The sequence below is a fragment of the Ceratotherium simum genome, chromosome 4 (assembly GCF_057802395.1).
Source record: "Ceratotherium simum simum isolate JZ-2026a chromosome 4, ASM5780239v1, whole genome shotgun sequence".
Lineage (NCBI taxonomy): Eukaryota > Metazoa > Chordata > Mammalia > Perissodactyla > Rhinocerotidae > Ceratotherium > Ceratotherium simum.
Window position 1 is genome coordinate 4465723 of NC_141903.1, and position 14304 is coordinate 4480026.

Consider the following 14304-nt stretch of genomic DNA (forward strand, 5'->3'; position numbering starts at 1 on the left):
TGTCAGGGAAGGGCCCTATACCCCTTCCTCCTTTGGCAGATGCGCATCTGTCCGGGTCTGACCCAGGCCCACCCACCACTGCCACTCAGGGCTCTCCCCCAGGCCCCTATCAAACTCTGCCCATTTTCTAGATGTTCCAGGGTAGGGGGGGGTCAGGGGTAGCCGGGGGGCAGGTAGAGTGGCTGAGCCTGGTCCAGAACTCCTGCCTGACTGACCCCGAAACTGACCCCAGGTTAGCACCCACTGTATGGCAGCACTGATCCCAACACATCAGACGCGTAAACCTCGTTATCCCTACAACTGTGAGGTGGCTGCTAAGAAACCAAGGCTGAGAGACTAAGATACTTGCCTGAGGCCACTGGGAGAGTCAATGAAAGACCGCCCCCTTAACACAGGTCTTTTGGACTCCAGAATTCATTCCCTCAACCACCATACTTCCCTCCCTGTTTAAAGTGCCTAAGCTAATAGCGGCCTTCAAAATCAGGGGCCTGGAGAGGGACCATCAAGAGACTATGGGTGGGCAGGGTTCTTTGTTCCACTTGCTGACACATTTAATAGCTACCTTTGCAGCCTTTTTCAAAGCGTGCTTCCGGGAACCCTGGCCTTGCAAGATGCCCCACAGCAGAAGGGTTCCCTGGGCAAGTCAGTTTGGCAAGGGCTCTGTGCTCCTCTTGTTGATTGAGAGCTGGGCAGGGACCCTCAGAAAACTCTGCCTGGCCCAGTCTTCTTGATCATCCTATGTTGCAAGCTGTCCTTTATCCGGGAAAAGGGGGAAAAGGGGACTTTGATTCACTGTCACCAAGAGATACCCGAAACCCTGAGGCTTTTTGTCCCAAAAGACAACTGATATGTGACACCAAAGAAAGGAGGAGAGCAGGAGTCCTGCAAATGTCTCATTTCTTGCTGTCTGTCAAGAAGGTGTTCTACGTGCTCGTCTCTCTGCCATCATTCTGTAAGACAGGACTTTTTCCTGCGTGCTCTTTGTGTACCTTTTGGATTTTGTGCTAAGTGAACTTATTAACTTTTCCAAAGATAAATTAAATTAAAGATCTAAAGCATACACAAGAACACAGTCGTGGCCCGGCACCTCACCCCCTCCCGGGCAGCTCCCCATCCACGCCTCTTCCCCTCCTGCCCCAGCACGTCTGAGGCAGGCCGCCGTTTTCCAGAGGAGCATGGCTCCAAAGCTGTGGGAGAACTGAGAGGGAATGACCTCAGCCCACGGCAGACCCTGTGAGATGGGGCCCTGGCGGGGGAGAGAAAGAAGGAGAGAGAATGGCTTCCAGAGCCTTGACCGTGAAACAGCATCAAAAACCAGAAGAACGCTCTCTAGCACCACCTACCCCTCCTCCCGCGTTCCCGCCACAGAGACGCGCCCACTTCCCCAGGTCACACACACAGACTGACTCTCAGTCTCCAGAAGGCCCACATTGGCCCATGTTGCCTCCTACATTTCTCTCTGGTTTGCCCGCATCTCTCCATCCCACAGCAGCCACCCTGTCTGCCCCCGCTCAGCCCTCCTCAAGGTCTCCCCCACTTCAGGGTCTCTAATCCAGTCTGCTCAGCCAAAATACAAAATAATCCTTCCTCACTCCATCAGATAACCTCCCTCTCCTGCTCAAAACCTGTCGATGGCTCCCCATTGCCAGAGTTTGAACTCCATGGATGCGCTTCCCACAGACCTTTGGTGCCCTGACCTCCGCCTCCCTCTGCAGCTTCATCTCTAACCACGTCCTCCTTCACGCTCCTCATGCCTCGCACGTCCACAGGCTCACTCTGCTTTCACTCGCTACTGGGCCTTTGCACATGCAGTTCCTTCTTTCTGGGATGCCCGTCCCCGCCTTGCAGCCTGGTGAGCAGCTCCAGCGTCACCTTCTCTCAGAGCCCCCTCGATGTTCCTGGAGGAGGAGCCGACTCCTATGCCATCCGTGGTGACCTGGCAGGACCTCGCTCAGAGTCTAGCGTAACCTCTGTAGCTCTCAGTGCCGATGACCGCTTTGCAGATCGGCCTCTCCCACCAGCCCAGGAGAGTTGTGAGGGCAAGGTCTGAACCTGATTCATCTCTGTGACCCCAGGACCAAGCCCAGCACTGAGCCCAGGGCAGGCTCATTTCTGAAATGAATGAATGAATAAAAGAGCCAGTGAATCACTGTAACCCCAGTGGCCTGACATGGAACCCCTGTGAAACTGGGCAGAGTGTCACGGACAAGTGTGTGGGCCAGAGAGCCTGGGTGCAGATCCAGTGTAATCTCGGGCAAGTAACTTACCCTCTCTGGGCCTCAGTTTCCCCATCTGTATAATGAGAACAATAATAGCACCTACACCACAGGGTTTGTGTGAGGCTTAAACAGCGCCTGACTCATAGTCAATGAGTAATAAATGTTGGCAATTATTATGATGGAGGAAAGAATGTTCTGTCTCCTGCCCCCTTCATGGTTGGAGTCCCCACACCTGGCCTCTCTCTTCTCCCAGACTCTGCCCTAACCAGCCTTGGTCCCCTCACAGGCCTCCTCTTGGTCAGTGTCCACTGGCTCCAATCTGGCCCCTTGCCTCTTGGGCTTGGCCTGCCTCCATCTGCACAGAAGCTCCAGCATGAGCCTTCCCCCTTTTAACTCAGAGTTGTCCCTTCCCTGGTTTCCCCAGACCTGCTGGGGCAACACCGGGCTGTCAGGAGGGTTGGTGACTTTCAACATCCGCTGACATCTCCTGAGCACCTGCCACGTGCTGAGTACCCTGATTCACTTGGTCATTCTTGAATGAATATTTCCTGGGTGTCTACGATCCACTGTGGGCCAGATCTTGTTCCCAGCACTGCGGATACAACGGTGAGCAAGAGAGTCCAGGTGCAGCCATCACCGAGCTCGCGGCTTCGTGAATAAGACAGATTCTAAACGAGTAAGCAGAGCGCTATCTCACTGCTGAAGGAGGAGAATGTGGGGATGGTGAGTGTGCAAAGATGGACACAACTCTAGGCAGTGTGGCAGAAGAAGAGGGCTACAAACTTTTGACACTCCTCCCAGCAAGAGATGAGGACTGCTCCCCTAGAATCCGGTGCATTCATCATGTTTTTTATTATCTGTATTTTACGACGCTTTGACACCTTGGAGGCCTCGCTGGCTGGGGAGAGACTGCCCCTCCCAGGGTTAGCTAATTCCTAGAGACAGCGAACAACTGGCCTGCAAACATTCCTCTCAAATGCAAACCAACAGACCCAAAGCCCATACCCCCACCACCCCCTTCATCTCGCTCTCACACACCCAGGCGATATTCCTCTGCCCTCCATCACCCCAGGGCCAGGTACTGGACAGTAAGGATGACCCCTGTAGCCTGCCAAGATCAGTCTACTATCCAGTCCTAAGCTTGCTCCACTGCCTAACCTGCAGCTTCCTTCCTACAGAAAACGCAATAGAGGCTGTGAGCCAGACACCCCTCGCTCCCTCTGCTCCCTGACCAAACCTCACGTGGTCCTGCCTGGTGTGGCGTGCCCCCTCCCCTAGGAAACTGTGAGTAATAAACACCTTCTTTCAGCGGCCTGAGCCTCTCTACGTCATAACTCAGCCATCTCCATTACATGTTTTACAAGTCAGATGGTTTACAGTTAAGACGTCTGGGCAGGCCCTGCGACTGATCAATAGGACATGGCACCAGAGATGCCGGGTCAGCTTCCAGTCCTAGGCCTTGAGACACTGGCGGTCTCCTCTTCCTGTCTCTTGGAACACAGCAGCCATGTTGTAAGGAAGCCCAAGCAGCTCCTTGAAGAAGTTCATGCAGAGAGGAACCAAAGCCCCCAGCCCACAGCCCAGCTGAGCTCCCAGCTGACAGCCAACACCCACCCCGTGAGTCAGCCGCGCGCACAAGCCGTACCAAAATGGGCCCTCTACCTCCAGGTGAGCCATTCCTGCCAAGCCCTGCCCAAATGGTAGATTGCTAAGCATAATAAATGATCGTTGTTGCTGTTTGCCGGTAAGTGGTGGGGCAGTTTGTTATGCAGCCATGGATAGTGGGAACAGAGAGGTGGCATCTCTGAGGAGGCGACAAGTCAGCAGAGATCTGAGGATGAGTAGAGGGCCTCGTGTGAGGGGTGGAGGAGGGAGATAAATGTTAAACATGGACGATTCAACATTTATCTCCACTTCTTCTCTCTTAAAACCCCACCAAAATGGCAGTAAAGATTTTAGAAGTTGGAAAGAAATGATGGGAGAGGATCAACTTACCAAGATAATGATAGTTAAAACCAGAGTAGGGATGGGGGAGGGAGCACCCACAGGAGGCAAGCTCAAAGCCCCAACAAGGCTGAAGGATTAAAGGTTTTAGAACCCTCTGAAAGCAGAAGGTGGGGTGGCCTGAAAGCAGTAAAACCGGTTGATAGTTGCATGGAAGCAGCTGGACTCCCAGACCCCTCTTCCCTACCCAACCCCACCTCCCCCCAGAGAGCACAGGGAGGGGGAGCACCTCCTGGAGAGACGGAGTCAGAGAGAGATGGACTTGGGGACATCAGCCGGTGGCGGTGCGGGTACCACAGCAGGCCAGGGGGCTAAGTGACAGACTGCACACTCAGCCCTCCCCCTCAGTCCAAGAGCACCGGCAGATGACATGAGACCTCCCCCACAACCACAAATAAAAAAATGGAGGAAACTGACTCACCCAAGAGAAAAACCCCACAGATTCTGAAATGTGGGTCCTCCAATGGGTCACTTTATGGTGCGGCCTCCGGGAGACAAGCCTGCCACCCCCAACACACACACAACCCAGGGCCCCAAGTCAGGTTTTTAGAGCCTCGTTCTTCATTATGAACAGCCAGCTGGACATCATCAGACAGTGATGGGAAGGCAGACATGGTAGCATGCTGGGGCTGCTACTGAAAAGTGCCAGAGTGTCAGGAACTCTGCAAGCTGGTTGGTGTTATGTTGCCCAGAAATGGGCAAACAGCAGATCATGGAAAGCTGCACACCGACGACCGACAGTGAGAAACCAAAACCAAACAGATGCATGGTGAAAAGCTGCTCAGAGGCTGGTTTTGTTATAAACCTTATAGTATTATTTGATAATTTTGCATCAAATATCCACACAACTTTGATAGCGTGAGCCTTGTTACGAGTGGGTTCCAGGTAGCACGGACGATACGAGAGACAGCCTCAGACAGGTAAGAACCACTGTGCTCCAGGAACTGAAGGAGGGTCTGTGTGGCTGAGCATGCGGTGCGGGGGGCGGGGGGGTGGGGCGCAGATGCGGACACGACAAGGTAGGCAGGACCAGACCATGCCCGGCCCTGTAAGACACGACACGGTGGGGATGGTTTCTTCTATCCGAAGAAAAATAGAAGGTCATTTCAGCGTTTGAGCAGGGGAGTGTCAGGGAGTAATCTACTTTTCTAAAAGATCTTTCCAGCTGCTGTGTGCTGTGTCAGCACCACTGGAATGAGGGCAGCAGGGCTGGAGAGAAGAGGTAAGAACAGAGGTATATTTTGGAGGCAGGAAGTTTGAAATTCACATAATTTAATCTCTGCAGCAACCCATCTTGCAGATGGGGAAACTGGGGCTCCAAGTGATCTGCCGAGGATTTCACAACTGGAAGTGCGTGACATTCAATCCAAGACCCCCAGGCCCAGGCTCTGGTCTCTCCCTTGCACAGAGAGAAGGGTGCAGCCCTCGCCTTCCCCCAGGGCTCCAGCAGGAGAGGAAAACCCCGGTTCAGCTGTGGACCCAAAACTTTCAACACATTTGCCCTCTTTGACCCAGTAACCCAACTAACCTAAAATAAGGAAACTCTTTTTGTGGAAAATTGTTCATCACAGGTTATTTATAATCACGGAAAATGGAAGTAACCTAAACCTGGGACACAGGGGATGGTGAAGGAAGATGCAGCCAAGCCCCTGGTGGAAGGTTTGGCAGCCGGTAGACATCATGGTGACGAACAGCAATAGTTGCCAAGTAAGAAACCCCTCCTGCATGCCCGACATCGAGCTGGGTGCTGTTCAACACCCACAAGAAGCCTTCAAGCTAGGAGCCACCATACCCACCTTATAGATAGGCAACCTATAGGTCAGAGAGGTTAAGAGCCTTGCTGCATTTACAGAGTTGAGAAGCAGCAGAGTCTCGCTGAGCAACTCACCTCCCTTCTCTGAGCATGTTTCCTCATCTTAAGACAGGAGTGCTAACTCTGATAAGTGATGAGCATTGGGGCAGTGAATGAGAACAGACTGTGCCAGGTCAGCTCCTGGCACACAGTAGGTACTCAGCAAATGCAAATCCCTTCCTTTGGCATCGTGTGGGGTCATCTTTACCTCACGATGGCTACTCCCGGTGCAGTCACCATGGAAACTGCTCCCGTCTCTCCCCTGTGCCCATCATCCCGTCCATGCTCTGAGATTGAATGTAGAGGGCAGGGCAGGGTGGGGCTGTGTGTGGATGAAGCCAGGGACTGTATTTCTGGTCACTACCTGCAGTGTGACTCCAGCCAGGGCCCCTTGGGAGGCGGCCGTGAAAACTGCTGGCTTGTAAAGGTCCCCAGAGATGATAGCTGGGGACAGCCCACATGCTGGACAGCAGGGCTACACTCAGCCAGGTTGGGAAACGCAGGTGGACTGGCTGCTCGGGAGGAATTAATACATCCTCAGTGCTCATTATCACATGTGCTGAGCCACAGTCCTGAGATGGAGGTTATGCTGTGGAGACAGCGATGCTGTGGGAAGCGCTGGTGTGATGGGCTTGGGGTCAAGTGTGACCGAGGCGGCCCTGGAGCTGGTCGTGGACGCGGGGTGAGCAGTTCGGTGGGGGTAGGGCTGACCATGGGGATGGCTGTGGCGATGAGGTGGGGACGGACACACTGGTAACGTCTGTGACGGCGAGGGTGGGGGTGCAGAGGGAGCTGGTGGGGGTGGGCTGTGGGGCGGAGCTGATGGCAGCCGCAGGCTCACAGTGGAGATGCTGATGGAGTGGGGCAGGGGTGGCGGCGGGAGGCTGCCGGCATGACCACGGGCGCAAAATCCAGGGCCCTTCAACACTGGCTGGGGCAGCTAGTCCTGGCCCTCCCTTAGGCTGTGGTCCTGGACCTAACCCCTGACCTCTTTTGTTCTCTCACTGCCCCTCCTGTGGAGGTGAGTCAGCCGCCACAGGACAGTTGGCCATTGAGTGTGCAGCCGCGGGACGAAAGGTGTGCTTCTCACGGTGACAAAGTTCGCCTCGGCGCCGCTGCGGAGACAAGGGACTCCTTCCCTCTGACCAGTCCCAAGGGGAGGGGAGCTGGCGCTTTGCACCTGTTACCACTTAGTCCTCAGCACACGGAGGTCCCGGGGGGAAGAGATGCGACCCAGTCAGTAACAGGTCAGAACCCAGAGTAGGAAGTCTGTGCTCTCTCTCTAGGCATCTGGTTTTCTCCTGCTCATCGGCCAGACTTCCGCACAGGCTGTGGAGAGCCCCCAGGGTGGAGGTGTGGGGAGAGTGGCCTCACGCAGGAGCTTCATTCTGCAGGGTCCCACCACCTCCCGCCCCTTCCTACACCCAGCGACACTCCTCAGTCATCGAAGTTTCTTCCAACTTCCCCCCTCCATTCTCCGGGGCCGCAGGAAGCTTGCTGGCCCTCACTCCGAGGAGCAGCAGCACGATGATGGCCCCTTGCATTTGCATGAGGCACACACAAAGTCCCTCCCCTGCATCTGGTCCTCACCATCTCCCCGGAAGGAAGCGATGGCTCCACAGCCCCCTTTATGCCTGAGTCCCAGGGAAGCTAAGGCTCCTGCCCACCATCCCAAGCCAGTCAGGGTGGAGCCAGGACCCACCCCTCAGACTCCCTGTCCAGTGCTCTTTATTGCTGGGTCCTGCCTCTCTTCCCTCCTGCACTGCCTCAGCCTGGGTTTCATGCAATCTTCCCTCCTCCCTGTCACAGTGACTTTTACAAACACACGCTCATTTGATCATAATGTGGTCAAAGTTCTACAGCCCAGAGCATCATCCTCCTGATTCAGTCACCTGAGAAAAATGTACAGAGCCTAAGGGAGTGGGGGAAGCCGCCAGGATGACCCTGCCCCATCAGTGAGCCTTCTCACCTCACTGGGCACAGCCACTCCCAAGCTCAAACCTCCGCCTTGGCTCCCACTGGCTGCAGGACACACTTCCTGCCCCTCAGCTTGGCAGGCCAGGTCCTCACAGGTACACGTCTCTCTTCCCACTCAAGCTGGCCTCCTTCCCCCTCCCACAACCCAAGGGCATTGCGTGCTGCTGCTCTTGTACACACCCGATGTTTTTCTTCCTCCCAGCATTTGCATCTGCTGTCGCCTCTGCCCAGAACGCCTTCCCTTGCCTCCTGCGTATATGCAAATTCTCTCCATCCTCTAAGGTCAAGTCAGGTGCGGAGCCACCTTCCGGCGTTGGTGGCCCCTAAACTCCTAGTACTCAGCAGGGGCAGGGGGACAGACTAGGTGCAAATGAATAAGATGTGAATGGAGTTGCCCATGGGTGGGGACTCCAGGCCAGGCCACTCCCCAGGTCTCCGCTGTGCCAGGCGGCCATGGCTTGGGAGTGAAGGACGCATGGTCTCACTCCAGGCCCCAGTCACCGCACAGCCAGACCCAGGGTTTCTTCTTTCCTCCTCTCTGCCTCTCAGTTTGCCTTCTAAAAAATGGGATTATCAACATTCTAGAGATTACAGCTTCCTTTCCCCCAACCCCTACTCAACCTCCCTCTACCTCCGCCCACCCGCTCTCTTTCCCTACTCTCAAACAGTGCTGGGGGAAGGGTCAAAAAGGACACAGAGGAGAAACAGGGTGGCTTCTGGACCCCTACCCCATGAAACACTCCCATGGGAGTCCCTTCTGGCTTGGAAGGGACACAACACCCATCCCGGGCCGGGAAGCGCCAGCTCCTCACCCTCAGTGGGAGGAGGGATCAGCCACAGCTCTCAACAGCCCATGGCTCCAAGACTTCCTAGGGCTTGGAGCCACTGGGAGTGGGGACCTCAGGCCTGCCCAGGGCCTCCAGGAGGACCAGAGAGGGAGGTGGACCTCCTCATCCATTGGCCCCCAGCGGGCGGGCTCAGGCACCACCACCTCCAGCTCACCACATGCTTTCACTTCCGCTTTCTTGTTTATTTCTCACAGCTGTTCCCCAGCTGTAGGAATCACCCTGGGTTCAGGTGAGGAATGAAGCTCAGAGATGCTCAGAGAGGGATGCCCAAGAGCAAGGTGCAGAGCATTGGACCCAGACTGGCTCCACATCCAGGAGTCCGTGAGCAAGCCTTGCTCTGGGCTCCGCTTGACTCCATGGGAGCCGTACCAGCACCCACAGGTCAGACACCAGCCCAACCAGGGTGCCCTGGTGCAAGGATGTGGACCCCAAGGGCATGGGCTTCCTGCCTGGAGCCCCTCCAGCACCTGTCCCTCAGGCTGCTTTGGCGGCAGACAGATATGAAGTCAAATGGCCCTGGTTCAGATTCCAGCCTTTCACTTACTTGCTGTGCCACCCCAGGCAAGCCCTTACCCTCTCTGGGCCTCAGTTTCCCTGCTGAGAAATGGAGTGAGGATAAGAACCATAAAGTCCACACATGGGTCATGTCCTGTTTCCATCAGTGGGATCCCAATGTTCCCTGAGCCCCGCTTTGTGCCTGGTGCCCCAATCCCACAGTCCTGCTCAGGGAAGAGGCCCAGGCCTGGCCCTGGCTCTCAGCTGAGTCTCCACCTGGAACACCAGGGCAAAGAGATGTGTCAGGGCCTGGGAATGAGCCAGAGCTGAGGGCCAGGCTGTGGTTAGTCGCAGCCGGACCCTTCCTAGTGGGGGCTGAGGTGGCACCGGAGTCCATCACCGACCACAGGCCCAACTCTGCTCCAGGCCTTCTCCAGCTTCTTTCCTGCACTACTACCGTCCCATTCCACAGATGAGGAAACTGAGACCCAGAGGACTTACAGAGCCCACCCAAAGTCAGGATGGAGCTGGGATCTGAACTCAAGCAGTTGGTTCGGAGCCCAGTTCTTTCTCCTCAAGCTCTGGGGCCCCCCAGCTCAGCCACTCTGTCTTCACTCCCTCAAGCCTCTGTGAAAGGGGCCTAGGAGGGTTAACTCATTTCCCTGGAGGACCTGCCTCCCCTCCATCCTGTGAAGAACCGTCAGTAGGTCCAAATTACCCAAGGACTTGGAAGGGAGAGGAGCCATCAGAACCCTGGGAATAGGCATTATTAGCCCCACAGAAGAACCTGAGGCCTTGCAGCCCGGCTGGGCCTCAGCTCCAGGTTCCCCCAACCCAGCGCCAGTGCTCGCTTTCTCTGCCCAGCACTCCCACCCAGCTGGGTGCACCCCCAAACCTCGCCCTGGCCCCAACGACCCCACTCTGCTCCTACCCCTGGCCAGGAGGCCCCACATCCCCACCACAGCCGAGCTGTGCAGCCCCTACCTGTGCCCCGGCAGGGGCCACGGAGGTGGCGGATGGACCCTGGCAGCAGGCAGAGGTGGGCACCGTCTGGGCCTGCAGTGGCGCCGCCAGCAGACTTTGGCACCATCTCCGCCTCCTCTGAGCAATCATTAACCCTGCCAGGGACCGCACCTCCCGGGATGGTGACAAGTCCTCAGCAAGTGCTGATCACAGCCGGGGAGGGGGCAGGAGGGCAGGATCAAGGTGACGGGCAACAGTGCTCCCGGGACTGGAGGCCAGGCCACTGGAGAAAGATCCTGGGAGAGCCCGAGCCCGGGGGACCCAGGAACCAGGCCCAGCAGCCGGGGCAGGCAGGGGGCGGGAAGGGTGACAGTCGACAGTTCCCTCCCCACTACAAAAGTCCTCAGTGACAGGGGACCTGTGGAGAAGGTGAGAGGGGTTAGGTCAGGGGAGGGAACTAGTAAAATAGCATCACAATCCAACGTGAGTTATCCCCCCAGGAGTGCGGTGAACTTGACCTTGGATCCGCAGCCCCCACCTAGCGCTGCCTCACTCCCCTCTGCTGAGGCCCTCAGAGGTGCCTGCCCTTCCCTGGGGCCTCATCCACCTCCAGGCTGGCTTTCAATACCAGCGGGGTGCCCGTGGCCTCCCAGCAGGGTCCAAGCCCCCAACTCCTCCTCCAACCACACAGGCCCCAACATCCCCATCTTGACAAGGAGAAAGGGGGCCTCAAGTTCTTCCGGCTGGGTGTCCTGGGGAAGTTACTGCCCCTCTCGGAACCACGCTGCTTGTGTCTGCACCATGCGGCAGCGAGTCCTGTGCGGGTGGATGGGAAGACACCCAGCCCAGGACGGGCACTCAGTAAGGCCAGGGGCAGCAGAAAGAGATCATGAGATGCAAATATGCTCTCAGCTCCAAGGAAGTCCTGGGGGAGGATGTCCTGGTGCCTCCCAAGAGGAGTTGGAATTGGCCTTTATTGAGCACCTACTGTGCGCTTGACATCATGGTCTCCCTGATGCCTGACATCACCTGGGAGAGGAGGTACTGTTATAACCACGCCCACTCTGCAGAGTGGGAACCTGGGGCTCTGAGCGGGAGGGGCCCACACACACGTTCCCCAGAGAGCACATGGCCAGCTGAGCCAGGAACCAACTCCAAGCACAGCACCCAGGCCGGTGAAGGGGCAAGTGTGCTCCCCTCGCTCGCTCAGCCCTCCCCATTTCTCCTCGGCCAGGCTAGGGGGCCTCCTCCACACTTCCCCTCTCACTCCAGGACGCCTTTCCTGTGCCAGCGCCCAGTAGCTCTCTCGGCTCCCCTTGGTAACAATACCCAATTTTCCTTTGGGGAACCTCTTCACCCACCCTTCCCTCACCCCGTGGGGGGCATGTGATAAGGCCTGGCCAGTCAGAGCACAGCACCCCCCTACACAGACACACACAGCTCCTGGTTCAGGTTTGGGCATGTGACCAAAGCTGGGGCAATAAGAACCAAGAGGACTCAAATCAAGGACTTTTGTTGGGACTGTTGAGAAGGAGAACCTTTTCCTCCCCACTGGGACATCTAAACTGTAAGAAAGTGACTTCCAACAGCTGTCTAATTACTACCATAATGGTAAAGTCTACTGAGAAAGAATCTAAGACTGAGTTAAGCAGAGCTAAGAAATGCAGACAAACAGATTCCTCATCACTTTGTGTGAGCCTCTGGATGTAGCCATGCCTGAAAACCTCCACCACCAGACTCTTCAGTTATTAAATCAATACATTCCTTTTTCTGCTAGGCCTGGTTGAATTGGTCTGTCCTGACTACAATCTGCCTCAAGATGGGAAGTCCCCCATCCCTACACCACCAAACCCACATGCTAAGGAAGGGGCACAGACAGAGTTGAGGTAAACAGGCTGCAGTTTGAACTTGGCTGGGCCATCTCCTAGCTGTTAAGCTTCTTGAAGTCCCCACCTCTCCCTGTAGCATAATATCAGACATCCACATTCACAACTTGGAGAAAATAATATTATTTACTTTGTGGGATTCTTGTGAGGATAAAACCAGATAATTCAGATACCATTCCTGGCATGTAGCATAGAACCCCCCACCCCCACCCTGCCACTTGTCCAGGCTCCCAGGGCAGCGAATCCATAGCTTTCCCAGGGCACGTGCCCACAGTCCTATCGTAACCCTGAGCGGCCTCTCCAGACTCACACTCAGTAGATATACATCGAGTGGTTACAAAGGCCAGGCCCTTTAACAGAGAAGTTTGTTCCCCAACCTCCCCAATTTAAAACAGATTATCATGGGCCGGCTCCGTGGCTTAGCGGTTAAGTGCGCGCACTCTGATGCTGGCGGCCCGGGTTCGGATCCCGGGAGCGCCCCGAGGCACCACTTCTCTGTCCAACGCGAGGCCGAGTCCCACGTACAGCAACTAGAAGGATGTGAACCTATGACATACAACTATCTACTGGGGCTTTGGGGGTAAAAAACTGAATAAATAAAATCTTTAAAACAGATTATCAAAATATATATGTTGTGTGTACACCTATGTTCGTAGAAGCGTTATTCACAGTAGCTACAACATAGAAGCAACCCGAGTCTACTGACAGATGGATGGACAAATAAAATGTGGAATATACATACAATGGAATGTTAGCCTTAAAAAGAAAGAACAATTTGACACACGCTACGACACGCATGAACCTTGAGGACATTATGCTGAGTGAAATAAGCCAGACACAAAGGACAAATCCTGTATGATTCCACTTACATAAGGTATTTAGAGCAGTCGGAATCACAGAGACAGAAAGTAGAATGGCGGTTGCCAGGGGCTGCGGGAGGTGGGATGGGGAGTTGTGGTTTAATGGGCACAGAGTTTCAGTTTTACAAGATGAAATGAGTTCTGGAGATGGATGGTGGTGATGGTTGCACAATATTATGAATGTACTTAATACCTCTAAACTGCGCACTTGGAAATGGTTGTTAGTAAATTTTATGTTATGTATACTTTACCACAATAAAAAATATTGCAAAAAATATATGCTACAACAAGCTCAAAAGGAACCTGGATTAAGGGAAAACAAATGAGAAAAACGAGGAGAATTTAGATCGGAATAAAGTCCATAAAATATTTAAATATTTGCCTTGAAACTCTAGGTAATTGTCAGAGGTGGGCCATGAATTAGATTCTGAGTTTCCTAGCAGGTGAGGCAAAGAGAGAAACAGGATCCATTAAGTCTAGCATCCAGCATCCATCCATTTAAAAAGGTATATATACAAGCACACACACACACATACAGAGAGAGAGCCAGGATCTGGGAGCCATGGTGCAATTCTGAGTTCTGATACCTGAGAGGCGTTTTCTCCTGTGTGTCTCCAGGGAGAGGATGCTGCAGGAGGTGGACGGCACTTGACATAACTATTACGATATAGTAGTTGAGAGACAGGGCTCAGGGATCAGGAGCTGAGTTCAATTGTGGTGGAGCAAGTTACAGAACCTCTCTCAGCCTGTTTCCTCATCTGTAAATTGGGGATAATGGATGAAACCTACTCAGAAGGTGGTGATGAGAATGAAATGAAGTCATGCGTTTCAAGTCTCGAGCACAGGGCCCGACACAGAGTCAAGTCTCAACGCGTGCTAGTTTTTGCAGTGGCGTGGGGGAACTGCTGGTGGACTAACTGTAGGAGGAGAAGCAGGCGACTCTGCCCGAGGCTCCAGGCTCCAGGTCTGCCCCAGACCCAGGGAACCAGCCTGGTCTCTCTGCCCAGCCCTCCTCTCTGTCCCTGCTCTGACTGCTGGGGCCAACAGCTCTGAGTCACTGTTCTGGCCCCCGGAGGGCGTGTGCTGGCCTGCCCAGACCTTTGGACAGCATCTGGACGAGCCATGTGTGACCAGATGGTGCCCTGCCCATCTCAAGGGGCACCTGTCTACCTACCACAAGGCAGCCTGAGCAGGTCACTG

General features: G+C 54.9%; 1 protein-coding gene across 1 annotated transcript in view; it reads right to left on the bottom strand.

The window, feature by feature from the left end:
- Positions 1-10643, bottom strand: part of CDHR2 (cadherin related family member 2) — a 37360-nt gene extending 26717 nt beyond the window's left edge. Inside the window, exon 1 of the mRNA XM_014786083.2 lies at positions 10380-10643. Within this exon, the coding sequence (XP_014641569.2) occupies positions 10380-10508 (129 nt within the window). The 5' untranslated portion in view covers positions 10509-10643. The remainder of the gene's footprint in view (positions 1-10379) is intronic.
- Positions 10644-14304: the final 3661 nt, after the last annotated feature.